The sequence below is a fragment of the Aethalodelphis obliquidens genome, unplaced genomic scaffold (genome assembly GCF_003676395.1).
Source record: "Aethalodelphis obliquidens isolate GAN/ISIS:26980383/991018 unplaced genomic scaffold, ASM367639v1 scaffold62, whole genome shotgun sequence".
NCBI classification, from domain to species: Eukaryota; Metazoa; Chordata; class Mammalia; order Artiodactyla; family Delphinidae; genus Aethalodelphis; species Aethalodelphis obliquidens.
The window spans coordinates 9,460,488-9,474,202 of record NW_020838006.1 but is presented as its reverse complement, the minus strand read 5'-3'; the positions used below and the strand labels follow the sequence as shown (position 1 = coordinate 9,474,202).

Here is a 13,715-nt window from a genome sequence, read left to right as displayed (position 1 = left end):
ACCACTCAACTATATGTCAGGGTGGCTAACCAGGAGACCCCTGGATGAGGGCAGACTTGGGAGGGGTTTTTCAGGGTAGGGGAGACAGGACCGCATTGCCCTGGCTCTCCTCCCCCACATAGTCCTGCAGGACCCACTCTCAGGTAGCGGGTTCACAGGAGGGGCCAGCCAGGTGGGAAGGGAAACCAGAATTCACCTAACTTCTCTGCCCCTCTATTTTCTAAGCCCCAGCTGCAGATGAACCCTGATCTCCTCTGCCCCCAGGGCACAAAGGGCTCTACTTATGAGGCCTGGACCACAGGGCTCTCCTCCAATTCCCACCCACACTCCCACCCAAGCCAGCAGTTCCAAGGAAGGCCCTGGTCTGCCTGGCTTGTGAGCACCTGAAGGGAATGTAAAACTTGGGTAAAAAGGAAATTCCCAAACAGGATATAAAGTAAGGGTTTCTTAACCCACGATTGCCAGCCCAAGGCTCTGAGAACTCATGCATGCTTTCTGAATCAATGAGGGGGAAGGGGGAAGGAGGACCGTCAATGACACTGGACATTAAGAGGCATTGTCCTCATACCTAAAAACACTGGGCACCACTGCAAGCCAGAAGGAAAAAACATCCTGGCATCAACACTCAAGAGCGTCAGCTTCCAAGTCAGCCTCCTGTTTTCACTGGTTCAGGTCTAGGAGGTAAGCAGGGGCCCCTCCCTCTCCTCAGATGGACAGACAACAGCTGTCTGGTCACATCTTCCGAAATGCTGGGCCCAAGCCCCAGGAAGCAGCCTCCTCCATCCTCCAGCCAAGGGCTTGGGTTTCCAAGCAGCCTTCCTTTTCCTTCCCCGGAACTAATTTTAGCCTCCTTGGTTGTCAGAGTGGAACTGAAATAGTCGGTAGAGAAACGTTTGCAAACAAGAACATGCGCTCACCTCACAGAACGCCTCAGCTCCAGCCCAGAAACCAGGCAGAGAAGTCCCACTGAGTGGCAGGCCCAGCCCCTAGAAGGCCCCTGGGAGGAGGACTCACATGCACCCACTGGGGCAGGCTTCCTTTCCAACCCCCAGTCCCAGCAATCACGTGCCCATGAATGAAAACACCCAGCTAGGGCTGCCAGTCCCTGAGAGAGTTTGAAAAAGGTGCATGTATGTGTATAGCCAGACTGGGATAACCAGGGCAAGGCATGGGGCTGTCCAAATGCGGGAAACCATGACTGATCCTGGGCCAGGGGAGGCACAGCTGACCCCCAAACAACCTCGGCCTGCATTACCAGTTGGTTTCCAGTACCTACCATTGTCTCAGACAAAAACAGCACTGAGAAACTTTAAAAACAGACTCAGAAGAGGGCAGCGGACTCTACTCTCCCCCATCCCCGCCCCCACCCAACAACCTAGGCCTCCAGGAGCAGCACCACCAGGACCTCAAGGACCAGGCACCTCTGGGGCTGGGATGGCAGGCCTCTGAGTCTGGTGGAGAAAGGCCAAAAAGGAAGCTCCAAACAAGGGGGTGGGTGTCTATTCCGGAACAAAGAACAGGTGACAGAGTGGAAGGGAAGGGAAAAAAAATAAAGAATCCTGAGATGGCAACAAAGTCCACTTTGGAAAGACTCCAAGAGATGGAAGCAGAGTCTCAACCCCAGCAAACAAACAAACAAACAAACAAAAAACCTTTAAAATAAGCACTTCACACACCAGCGACATGGAGAACTTGGAAACTGAAGCTTTGGGAGTGCTTCCTCCTACTCTAAGAAGCGTCTGTAATCCGTTGCCAGTTCAGCAAGCTGTGTTTTGCCGAGTTCAAGATCAGAGAGGAGACCCCATAAAGCTCCCCAGCCGAGCCACGAGTAGGTGGGGGGAGGAGCGGAGGACAAACACGGGCTGCCGGGCTGCCAGCCTGCCAAGCACAACCAACAGGCGCCGGTAGAGATCAACCCCGGGGTCTGGGCCCGCGCGCGGTGCGGGCGCAGTCCCGTCTCCCGCCGTGCAGTCTACCGCACCTCCCCGCGGCCAGGGTGGAGCCGCGCACTCGTACCTTTGGGGAGAGGCGGCGCCCCCGCCCCAGGGTCCACGGGCTCGGAGCTCCAGGCCCAGGGCGGCGCCGCCTCCCCAGGGCGCCCGGCAGCCAGCCCGCTTGCTGGGCTCGCCGGGGAGGGCATGCCCGGCGCTCCGCTAGGCCCACGTCGGCTGCCAGGTGCGCGCACAGGGGCGCCGCGCGGCGCAGAGGCCCCGGTCCCTCGGGCGAGGCGCGCTGCAAACCTGGCGGCTCGGTCAGGGTGGTGGGCGGGGGCGGCAGGCAGGCTGCCCGGCCACCCACAATCGCCGCCTCCCTGAAACCCGAACCACTTCTGAGAAAACTCAAGGACGCCAGGATTCTTTCCTCGGTGGCCAGCAGGACTCCCAAACCACGAGTTCGAACCAAACCCTGAGGCTGAAGCAGGAATCTCCTAGGTTTTGAGAATCCAACCTCCCACCCTGAATCCGATGGGGGGGGGGCGGTGTGCGGCGGGGGGTGGTATTAGCCATTAACCCCACCGCCCACAACTCTGTCCCTTTAAAGGCATGAGAACATTCTAGATCAGGTTCTCAATCAGGTGATCTGTGCCCCCTCCACTCAGAGCATTTTCGGTTTTCGCGATTGGAAGTGCTACTAGCATTTAGCGGGTAGAGGCCAAGGGATACTGCTAAACATCCTACAATGCACAAGATGCCCTCCACCCCCCCACACACACACACCAAAGAATCATGGGGTCCAAACTGTCAACAGTGTCAAGGTGTAGAAACGCTGCTCTAGAATGAGGTCTATCCAGCCAGGATCCTGCCTGAGGGCTGTCTACCCAGTGTCGTTCTCAAAAGTATTACCCAGACCAGCTCCCCCCGACCTAAGCCGCCAGATCCCAGGCCCTGGTAACAGGTCAGTATCTGCAAGTAGATCTAAACTCTGACCTGATGTCTCTTGGTCCTCACTTGCACTACCCTAAGCTCCCAGGTAGCAGTACACAGGCACTCAGGGGAGGGCTTCCTGAAGGAAGGGGTGGGGGTGGGGGGTGGATCAGGGGTGGCATGTGAACACTGGGCAGGGTCACAAAAGGCAGAAGTAAAGGAGAAGTCATGCCCAGTGGCTAGAACAGGGTAGGTGGAGGCAGCAGTGTGGGAACTTGCCCAGTGCATAGCCCCCGGCCAGGACTGGTACAATGGGCAGGGCAGCCAGGGCAGACAGGCCTTCACGGAGTCCAATCCAGGGGGCCATAATTAGCTGGTATCAGTACAAACAGCGAGTGTGCACAACGTATGCACATACTCTCACATGGGTTCTCTTTCTTATTTGCATTTGTTTTCTGCGGGGGAAGGGTCCACAGCTTTCATGAGATTCTCAAAGGGGCCCATGGTGTAGGACGGGCACTCTTCACTGGGCTCCCTAGAAAGGAAGTTCCTTAGGCGAAGCGCCAGGGGAAGTCCAGGTGCTATTTGGGAATTAAGATGCCCAGAAAGACCCTGCAGAGCAGTGCACCACAGCAGCCCACCCAAGCTGTGGGAGGCCATGGGGTTCCAGATCTTATGTCCTCACCCAGGTGGAGAGCCAGGGAGTCTGGGTGAGTTTCTTACCTCATCTACCTTGGAAGCATCTCTAAGAGCTGAGGACGGTGCCCACTCCTCCCAAAGGGCAGCCCAGCCAGCCAGACAGGGCAGAGTCTGGAATTCTTAGTAGGTACAAGGACAGGTAGCAGAGGACACCCTTCCCTGGGGAAGGGCACCAACAGCCCATGACTCTGTGGTCCGTATCCTTGACACCTACCACTACACTGGGCCTGAGGGTCACTTCACTCATTCCACACACACTTCTCCCCTGAGGAAATGGACAGTATCTTTGAGTCAGAGAGAAGCCCACCTATGAGGACAGCTTGGAGCAGTCAAGGCCTGCACTTCCCAATGTGACAGACAGGAATCAGGTCCTCCTCCCCAGCCAGCGGCTCCTGACATTTCACTCAGAACACTCTCCAACCCACAGGCCCTGATCTAAACCTCAAGTACAGAGACAGATGTCAGGAGTTCTTGCGGGATACACAGATGTGTGTCTGGGATATCCACTGCAAGGCAAGAGCCAGATGACTTGTTTCCCAAGGACACTGGGCCAGGCACAGAATACAGAAGACGTGCAAAACTAACTAACACTGATCTTGTAACAAGTACCCTGGACCATTATTGCAGCATCAATTCTGCCTCTTCTTTTAGGCCTGCACCATCCAACACGGTAGCCACTAGCCAAATGAGACTACTGAGCATCTGAGATGTGCAAAGTCTGAATTGGGATACTCTGTAAGTATAAAATACAGAGTGGATTTTTATGACAGTACAAAAATTGGAGAATGTCTGTTTTAATATTGATTACAAGTTGAAATGATTATTTTATATACATTAGGTTAAATAAAATATACCATTAAAGTTAATTTGACCTTGTCACGGACTGAATGCGTCCCCTCAAAATTCGTACGTTGAAACCCTAATGCCCAATGCGATGGTATTTGGAGACGGGGCCTTTGCAAAGGGTTAGACTGGTTCATGAGGGTGCAGCCCCCATGATGGGGTTAGTGGAAGAGGAAAAAATACCCCACAAACCCCCCACCTCCCCACCCCAAGCACCAGGTAAGCCCATGTGAGGATGCAGTGAGAAGGCAGCCATCTGCAAGCCAGGAAGAGGACCCTCACCAAAACCTGACCATGCTGGTACACTGACCTCAGACTTCCAGCCTCCAGACTGTGAGAAAATGAGTTGTTGTTTAAGTCACACAGTCAGCCCAAGGAGACTAAGACACACCTGTTTCTTTTTCCTTTTATTAACATAAATACCAGAAAAATTTAAAGTTATATGTGTGGTTCACACTATATTTCCGTTGGACAGTGCTGTTCTAGATCCTCCTTCTACAAGGGCACTGTGTGCTGCAGGGAGTGGTGGTACTTCTAAACAGCAAGCCAGGAACTTGAAGGAAGGGTATCAAGGAAGTCAAAGGAACAGGAGGGCCAGCTCTGCTCCCACCTGGGCTTGTCGAGGCTCTTCCCATAGTTCTTCACAAGTCAGGGCAGTGGCCACCAAAGGACTGGCTGGTGTCACCACTAGAAACACCCAGTGACCCCCACTTTCCTCCAGGGCAGGAACACAGGTTGGTGGACTCTGTCCTAACTCTGGCTGCCCCACGTTGCAAGATGCACTGCTGAGCACTGCCCAAGCCAGGGAAGAGAAGGGAAATACAGTCCTTCCAGGGGTCCAATCCCACCCTGGCCCTGGCCCGCATAATCAGGGAGGGACCTGAGACTGGCCAAGCCAGACAGCGATAATTAGGGAGAGGGTTTTGGTCTGAGGCTGTCCTTGTCCTGGGAGGAGGCCCCCTCTGCAGACATGGTCTTGGAAAAGCCCAGCACCTACAGGAGGGATCCACAGACAGTCAGGTGAGCTGCTGCGTGCCTAGTAAGTCGTCAGGCTGCAGCCCTTCCCTCTAGAGGCCAATGCCTTCCTTTCACTTCAGAGATCTCATTCTTGGGGAAAAGCAGCTCAAAGCAGCACTTAAAAGGCAGAGAAAGGAACAGGTTCAACACCACCAACTCTCGGCATCTACGACAAAGGAAATGTCTCCAAAAGATCCATGACACCCTTTCCATATTGTGCCCAGGTACCACTAAGGGGGTCTCTATCCTTTGGTCCCTGCACTCAGGCTACGCAGCTCCAAAGCCCCACTCGGAGAACTCACTTGCCTTCGGTGCCGACAGCTAAACCCTGCTACACTGCAAAGGAGGCGCGTAGAGTGGGAGTGGGGATGAGCTGGAGATGCGCGTTCCCCACCCACTCAGCAGCCGGGGGATCCCAGCCCCGCCCCTGCACGCCCGGCCCCGCCCTTCGCGGGTTTCCCAGACTCTACGCTGCTGCCACCGCGGGCGTCTGGGGACCCGCGCTGCAAGTGTAATGGGGGCTGGGAACAAAGACGCGCAGGACCAGGCTCCCGGGCTGCAGCACACCGGCCTCTGAGACCGCCCCGGGCTTCTCCCTGGAGCTTTAATGCGCGGCTCCCCACGCTTCCCAGGGCTACCCGGAGCCGTCCGAAGCCGAGCGCGGAGCCCGTCCCTGCGCGCACACTGGAGCAGGGCGCGTCCCAGCACCGCTAGAAGAGGAAAATCAGTGGTTCGGCCTGGGGGAAAAGCGGTCTCCCGGCGGAACTCCGCTTTATACACCCGCAACCACACACCCTCAAACACCCTCACGCGAGCCGAGCGCTGGCCGCGAGGGTCACCCACCCCCGCCACGTGCTTCCCGGTGGCCAGAACGAATAGGGACCTGTTGGTTTGTCTTCTCGCCCCACCTCCCCTCCCAGGAGTCCAAAACAAAGCAGTCCCTCGGGGTGGCCGCACCTCGCGTCCCCGGGCGCCGCAGGGAAAGCGGGCGCAGGTAGGAGCCGGCGCCAACGGCGCGCCTCCGGGGGAATACCACGCAGACGCTGGTGGGATGGGGTGCAAGTGACTCCTCCGGGCTGTGTGAAGCGGCCCGCGTCGCTTCGCTACACCTAGTGGCTCTGAGGGTCAAGCAATCCTGCCCCCAGCCGCTGCTGCACCTACAGTCCCGCTACCCCCCGTATTAGATCTGCCTGCCCCGCTTGACCACCTTCCTCATGCTTGGGATTTTCTCTCACTCTCTCTCGGTTCCACGCACCTGTGTAGCCTGAACCCCGACCCTGGGGTCGCCTCCGCGAACCGGAGCCCCGCAGGCCGCCGCACAGGCAAGATCATCCCCCCAAGATCAGCTAGCAGGGCGCCCCGCGCGCCCCCCGTCCCCGCCCCGGGAGATGCAAGCTGGGTGCAGGTGGTGAGGCGAGGAGGCCGCGGGCCCGCCCTTTGTTGGTAAACACCGCACGGCGCCAGAAGCCGCCCCGCGCCCCCCACGCCGCGCCCCGTCCTTACCGGCGCACAGCGATCCCCAGAGGAGGGCGAGGGCCGCCCAGGGCGCCGTCATGTTCCGCGGCGCCGCCCCGCGGACACCCGGAGCCCGCGGGCAGGGCCGCGCGGCGCTCCCGGGGCGCGCAGGGCCCGGCGGCGGCTGCGCTCTTCTTCCCGCTCCTTCCTTCGGTCTTGTTCCCCGCGCGCTTCCCGAGCCTTCGTCCCGGGGCAGCGTGCAGGCTCCAAGGGCCGGACGGCGGGGCCGGGCTCAGGGCCACTGCGGACGACGCAGGCTTCGGCCCGGGCTCCGGGGCGACGCGTGGGCCGGGGGGCGGCGGCGGGGCGCAGGCCGGGGCGCGCCCGACTCAGGCATAGCGCGGCGGGGCTGGGCCCGGGCCCGGGGCGCAGGGGCCGAGTCCGGAGGGGCCATGAACGGGGGGAGGGGTGGGGGGAGGGGAGCTGAACTGAGTCCAAAATGGCTCCTGAGCCGCGGCCGCGGAGCCGAGCCAGCGGGGAAACCCGGATGTTGGATACAAAGAGGCGGGCGAGCTGGGAGGGGAGGGGGTGGGAGGCGGGCCCTCCGGCCGCGTGGTCCGCGCCCCCCTCAGGGGCGGGGCCCCAGAGAAACAACAACACGGAGGCCCCGCCCCACGCCCGCGCCGTTCCCGAGGCGCGTGCAAACCGCAGGACTGGAGGGCGAGGCAGGGCGAGCTGGCAGAGATCGCGGTTTGGGCCCGGGACTCCGGGACCCCGGGACCCCGGGACCCCGGGGCCGCGGCACCGGGATTCTTGCTTCGCGCACTGGATGGAGCCCAAGCTCCCGAACGCAGCCTGCCGTGCGACCCCTGAGTGCTGGGCTGCCCCCGGACTCTGGCCTGAATTCCCCTCTACGCCACCGTTTCCCCACCTGAGATGGAGGTCACAGTGAACCACAGGAGTCGTGCTTTATTGATGGATGAACTACTCGGCAGAAAAAAGTCTGATTTCTCTGAAATGACAAGTGGTCCCCCACGTCTGCAACCCAACCCCCCGCCCGCCCACACACACACAAAGGCACAGCTGGGGATCTTGGAATTGGACCCATCCAAGTGAGAGAGGGTGCGAGCCCCGCCCCGCAGAGCAGCAGCAGGTGGAAAAAGGCCTATAGCAACTTTCTTCTTTACCCTTACCCCAAATGTTCTAAGCACTGCCATCCACCTGCCCTCCCCACCCCTGCACTCTGCACCTTCAAAACTTCTCAGTTGCCTCTGGTCCCCGCAGTTGAACTTGTCTAGCGAATGTCTCGGCTATCCTCTTCACTCCCCAGCTTCCTCCTTGGGGGCCTGTTGTTCTCTGTCTCAGATTCCTCCGTCCTTACCACAATCAGAGCTTGGGAGGGGCATGCTGAGGCTCCCAGCTCAAGAGGGAAAGCCCCCTCACAGCTCGGGGATGAGGCGCAGAACCCTCGGATACAGAAATTGTCCTCCCGCCTCTCCTGATTTGCCACAGCCTCTCTCAGAGCAGGGCAAGAGCGGCCAGGCAGGAGGTGGTGCCTGGAAGTCTGAGTTGTTTCACTTCTGAGCCTCAGTTTCCTTCTACAGAAAGTGAGGAGGGGACGTCCCTGGTGGTCCAGTGGCTAAGATGCTGCACTCCCAATGCAGGGGGCCCAGGTTCAATCCCTGGCCACCGAACTAGAGCCCATATGCTGTAACTAAGAGTTCACATGCCGCAACTAAAAAGATCCCGCACACCACAACTAAGGATCCCACATGCCACAACTAAGACCCAGCACAGCTAAATAAAAAAGTATTAAAAAAAAAAAAAACACCAAAAGTGAGGAGGCTAAATATATAAGGGGGGAAATGTGAGGAGGCTATACTTTGCATTATTTTAAATATCAGGAATCTTATTCAAACGAAATCTTATGTAAAACTCCACCTTGTAGAACGTTTATTGCCTTGATTGAAGTTGAAACGAGGGTCCACCACCCCCAGTTTCCACAGCACCAGGAACACCTCAGGGACCACACTTTGGAGTCACTGATAGACTATAGGAGGCTATACTGATAGACGCATGATGGCAAGGAAAGCAAGTATGTCTTTTCTAGGGAAGATAAGTCACTGCTTCCTTCCTACTGGAAGGTAGCGACTATAATCCGTGTGCCAACAATTAGATTGGCTGGTTCTTCTCTTCTGCTTCACATCAAGTCGGGTATCGCAATAAAGGCTCAGGGTGGTCCAACTTGCCAACACATCTGTGTCTCCCACCCTGACATCTCTGGGAACTCCAAATTTGTATAACCAACTCCCTACTTGACATCTCTATTGGGCAGCCTATCAGGTATCTCGAAATTGCCCTAGCTAAAGCAGAGTTCCTCATTTACCCCATAAAGCTACTCCTCCAGTTGGCCCTGTCTGAATCAATGGCATAACCAGCCAATTGCTCAAACTGAAATTTTATGTCATTCTTGATTCCTCCCATATTCAGTCCATCAGCAAGTTGGTTTCAAAAACACATTCGTGGGCTTCAGGAAGCCACGGGAGGATTTTGAAGAAGGGGCGAAATGTGAAGTGAGTTCCTTTATTTATTTATTTATTTTTTTGCAGTATGCGGGCCTTTCACTATTGTGGCCTCTCCCGTTGTGGAGCACAGGGTCAGCAGCCACGGCTCACGGGCCCAGCCGCTCCGCGGCATGTGGAATCTTCCCAGACCGGGGCACGAACCCGTGTCCCCTGCATCGGCAGGTGGACTCTCAACCACTGCACTACCAGGGAAGCCCGTGAGTTCCATTTTAAAAGATAATTTCAGTTGCTATGTAGAAGATGTATTTTAGCTGGGCAAGAATGAAAGCAGGTGACAAGTCACGATCTCTTTCAGTTCACTGCTGTTGCAGTGGTCCACATGTGAGATGCTGGGTGGTGATAATATATATGGAAGAGAACTGGCTTGATGCTAGATGTGTTGGGGGGTTTTTTGTTCGTTTTTTTAAATTTATTTTTGGTTACATTGGGTCTTTGTTGCTGTGCATGGGCTTTCTCTAGTTGCTGCGAGCGGGGGCTACTCTGCAATGCGGTGCACGGGCTTCTCATCGCGGTGGCTTCTCTTGTTGCAGAGCACGTGCTCTGGGCGCGCGGGCTTCAGCAGTTGCGGCATGCAGGCTCAGTAGTTGTGGCTCGCGGGCTCTGGAGCGCAGGCTCAGTAATTGTGGCACACGGGCTCAGTTGCTCCGCAGCATGTGGGATCTTCCCGGACCAGGGATTGAACCCGTGTCCCCTGCATTGGCAGGTGGATTCTTAACCATTGTGCCACCAGGGAAGTCCGATAAACTCTTAAAGTAACCACAATTTTTGTAATTTTATTTGGAGACCTCTTCACTTAAATACACAGAAGTGGCCCCAGACTCTCTCAGCTCCTGAAAGGCCCTTGGTTAGAGATATGCCTCAGTGGGTAATTATGAGAAATACAGGGCGATATACATTAGTATATATTAGTGGGTAATTTAGGTACAGCAATGCATTAAACAATTTCAGGGGGTACCATTAATAGGATGGGTGCATGGCTTTTTTGGCAATACAATTCCCCCAAAACTTACCCATTTATTTCCAATCTGTCCCATGTGCCGTCAACATCAAAAGTTATTTCCCAAACATTTCAAACTGTTTTCTTTCCTTCCTTGCCCCCATAGTTCTTCTTCCCACCCTCTCTCTTAACTTAATGGTGGTTACCTTGAGGTCAACTAAATTAATTGTCTTGGATGGAAAGGTAACTGTCTATAGCTCTCAAAACAGATTAGGTTATGCTGTGCTAATGGAAAATCCCCAAACCCTAGTGGCTCAAAACAACAAAATTTATTTCTCACTCATACTGCGTGTCCATTGGGGGTCACCAAGCAAGCTGTACTCATTATAATAACTTAGGGACACAGGCTAATGGAGGCAACATTTTGATATGTGCTTCTTTACTGCAGAGATAGGGGAAAGAGAGCCTGGTAAATTACATCCAGGCTCTTAAAACTTCTACCAGATTCCGAGAAGATGGGGGCCTAGGGTGGTGGCTGCATAGCTTTTGAATCTTCCAAAATTCTCACAGAGCAACTACATAGAAGAAAAAAAAACCCAGAAAATCCATGCACATTTACAATAAAACTAGGTAACAAGGTTTCCCCCAAAATACCAAAATACAAGCAAATGGAGATAACTACAAACTATCAACAGCAATAAAAAATTCATGGACTAGTATCTGTACAAGGGGAAGCTGAGGAACACGGTGGAAGAGGTACCTGGGAAAAACAGAATCCCAAAATAGCTAAGAGATATTCATTGGAAAGCATGGCTCAATAACTTTAGAACAGTAGGTGAAACTAGGAGGGGTTTTCTCCAATCCAACAGCAAGTGAATGCAAAGAGACTCTGGTAAGAATAGAAAGAGCTAGAACATTCTGTCCCTGTGAACTCTTAAAACTGAGCAGCCAAGCCTCCCTTTTAGGTCAGGCTCCTCCAAAGAGGAGAAACTTCTGGAAGTGGAACCAAAATCAAGCTGGATAAGATGTTTTACTTCCAGCCATCATGCAGTAGCTGGAACGGTATTTGCCCTTTGGAGCCATAACAAGAAAACTAGACAAAATATAGGAGGCAACTATTTATTTCTGGACCTTGTACAATCCTCTAATCCCTGGGGGGAAAAAGGCAGTCAAAGTGAGGCTTATGACTGCCCCTGCTTTCTGCCTGGAGACAAATTCCAGTCCACAATGCAGGAAGTGCACCCCAGGCAGAGCCTGGCAACCTTGTCGAGTTGGGGACAGAGAGAGAGGTTGGAGCTCGGGAGATGAGGAAGGCTGCAGCAAACTGACGGGGCAGAGTACAGGGTGGAGGGAGCTGCAGAGAGAAAGCTGTAGGTCTTGCAGATGAGTCTCCTTGGGGCTTTTGCTGAATTCTAGGTTTCACATACACAGAATGATACTCCATGAGGTGAGGGAAGAAAGCAAGCAAGCTGAATAGTTCCAAGACTGGCACAGGATAGTTTTTAGTTCTAACCAGCCAAAGTGGAAAGTCCTCACTGAACACCCAGGACACTGAGAGTAAAGACTCAGAGGGTTACTCCATGGCAGTGGAGCTAAGCTAGCCCTAGAATCAAGGCTACTGTAAGCCCACACTACCAAGCCTTGAAATGATCAAGCTGATCTATAAGTAGCTTAAATACCTACCAGACAACAGGTCAACATTTTTAAAGGAATTTAACAAATCTGGCACTGTATAATAAAAAAAATTTAATTAAAAAATTTTTAAATTACTAGATATGAGAGGAGGCAGGAAAATATGACCCATCAGGAGAAAAATCAGTCAACAGAAACAGAAATGACATAGATGATGTCATTATCAGTCAAGGCATTTTTAAAAGCTATTATAAATATGCTGAAAGATTTCTGGGAAAAGTGAACGTAATGAAGGGAGAATAAAATATCTCAGAAATGGACTTTCTAGAGAGAAAATAACTAGCGTCTTTCTAAAAAAAGATTAATTAGGTGGAATCGTCATTTTTTCCTAATGCGTGATCTGATCTTCGTTACTTCTTCTGTCTTTTTTGTTCACTAGTTTATTATTATTACTGCTTTTTGAGTTGTATTTTTAATTCATTTAACTCTTACACTTTTATTTGTATCAATGTTACTGCATTTTAAAGCTATACTTCACCTATCACTGCTTTAATTATACCCATAGATTTCATTATGTCTTTTTTTTTTGGCTGCACCACGCGGCTTGCAGAATCTTACTTCCCTGACTAGGGATCGAACCCAGGTCCTGGCAGTGAAAGCACCGAGTCCTAACCACTGGACCGCCAGGGAATTTGCTCAATCTTTTTTTTTTTTTTTTTTTTTTTGCGGTACACGGGCCTCTCACTGTTGTGGCTTCTCCCGTTGTGGAGCACAGGCTCCAGACGTGCAGGTTCAGCGTCCATGGCTCACGGGCCCAGCCGCTCCGCGGCATGTGGGATCTTCCCGGACCGGGGCACGAACCTGCGTCCCCTGCATCGGCAGGCGGACTCTCAACCACTGCGCCACCAGGGAAGCCCGTAAGCTTTGCTTTTTATAATTTGTATGTGCCTGGTATATTTTTGTCCACCCCTTTACTTTTTAGCCTTTCTGGATCACTTATTTTAGGTGTGTCTCTTGTAAATAATAGACGGTAAGATGTTAGTTTGTAAGCCAAGCTGAACTTTTTTTTTAGATGATGAGTTGAGTTTTCATTTACTGATACGGCTCATATGCTCGTCCTTATTACATTCACTCTGTATATGATGCTACACTTACTTTTTCCTTATTTAAGCGTTGATATTTGGTTTGTCAACTTGAAATGATATTCTTTGACTTGCACATATTGCCTTTGCAACAGAGCTCTTTGTACTGTCTTTTTCCTTCTTTTTGATTTATTTAGTTATGTTACTTCTACTGTGTCAAAGCACATGCCATTTGATACTCTTCTTCCACCCTTATCCCCACTTTCACTTTGGTCTTAGATCTAAAACTATTCAATGCTCACTATGAGTCCTTTGGCTGAAATTTCCCCAATCATCTCCTAGCTGGACGAAGCTTGTTTTAGTAGAATCCTAAGAGGGTTATGAGTACAATATTTCCTGAGCTCTTTTTAAACATCCTTGTTACTTAAAGGGCAGCTTAGCTGGACACAAAACAATTGGTTCATATGTTTTCTTTGAGTTTCTTGAAAATGTTGCTCCATTGCTACTTGCTTTTTGAAAAGTTTGATGTCAACCTGATCTCTCCTGCGTAAGAGACTAGGCCTTTTGGCCTAGAGAATATTCCCCCTCACCTTCAAAGTGT

At 53.0% G+C, this 13,715-nt stretch overlaps 1 protein-coding gene across 4 annotated transcripts in view; it reads right to left on the bottom strand.

Annotated features, from left to right (window-relative positions):
* Window positions 1-7,410, bottom strand: part of ACVR2B (activin A receptor type 2B) — a 35,254-nt gene extending 27,844 nt beyond the window's left edge. Inside the window, exon 1 of one of the 4 annotated variants that reach the window (XM_027088197.1) lies at window positions 6,927-7,410. In XM_027088197.1, the coding sequence (XP_026943998.1) occupies window positions 6,927-6,978 (52 nt within the window). In that variant the 5' untranslated portion in view covers window positions 6,979-7,410. The remainder of the gene's footprint in view (window positions 1-6,926) is intronic. The other 3 variants (XM_027088199.1, XM_027088198.1, XM_027088200.1) reach the window with 3 other exon arrangements.
* Window positions 7,411-13,715: the final 6,305 nt, after the last annotated feature.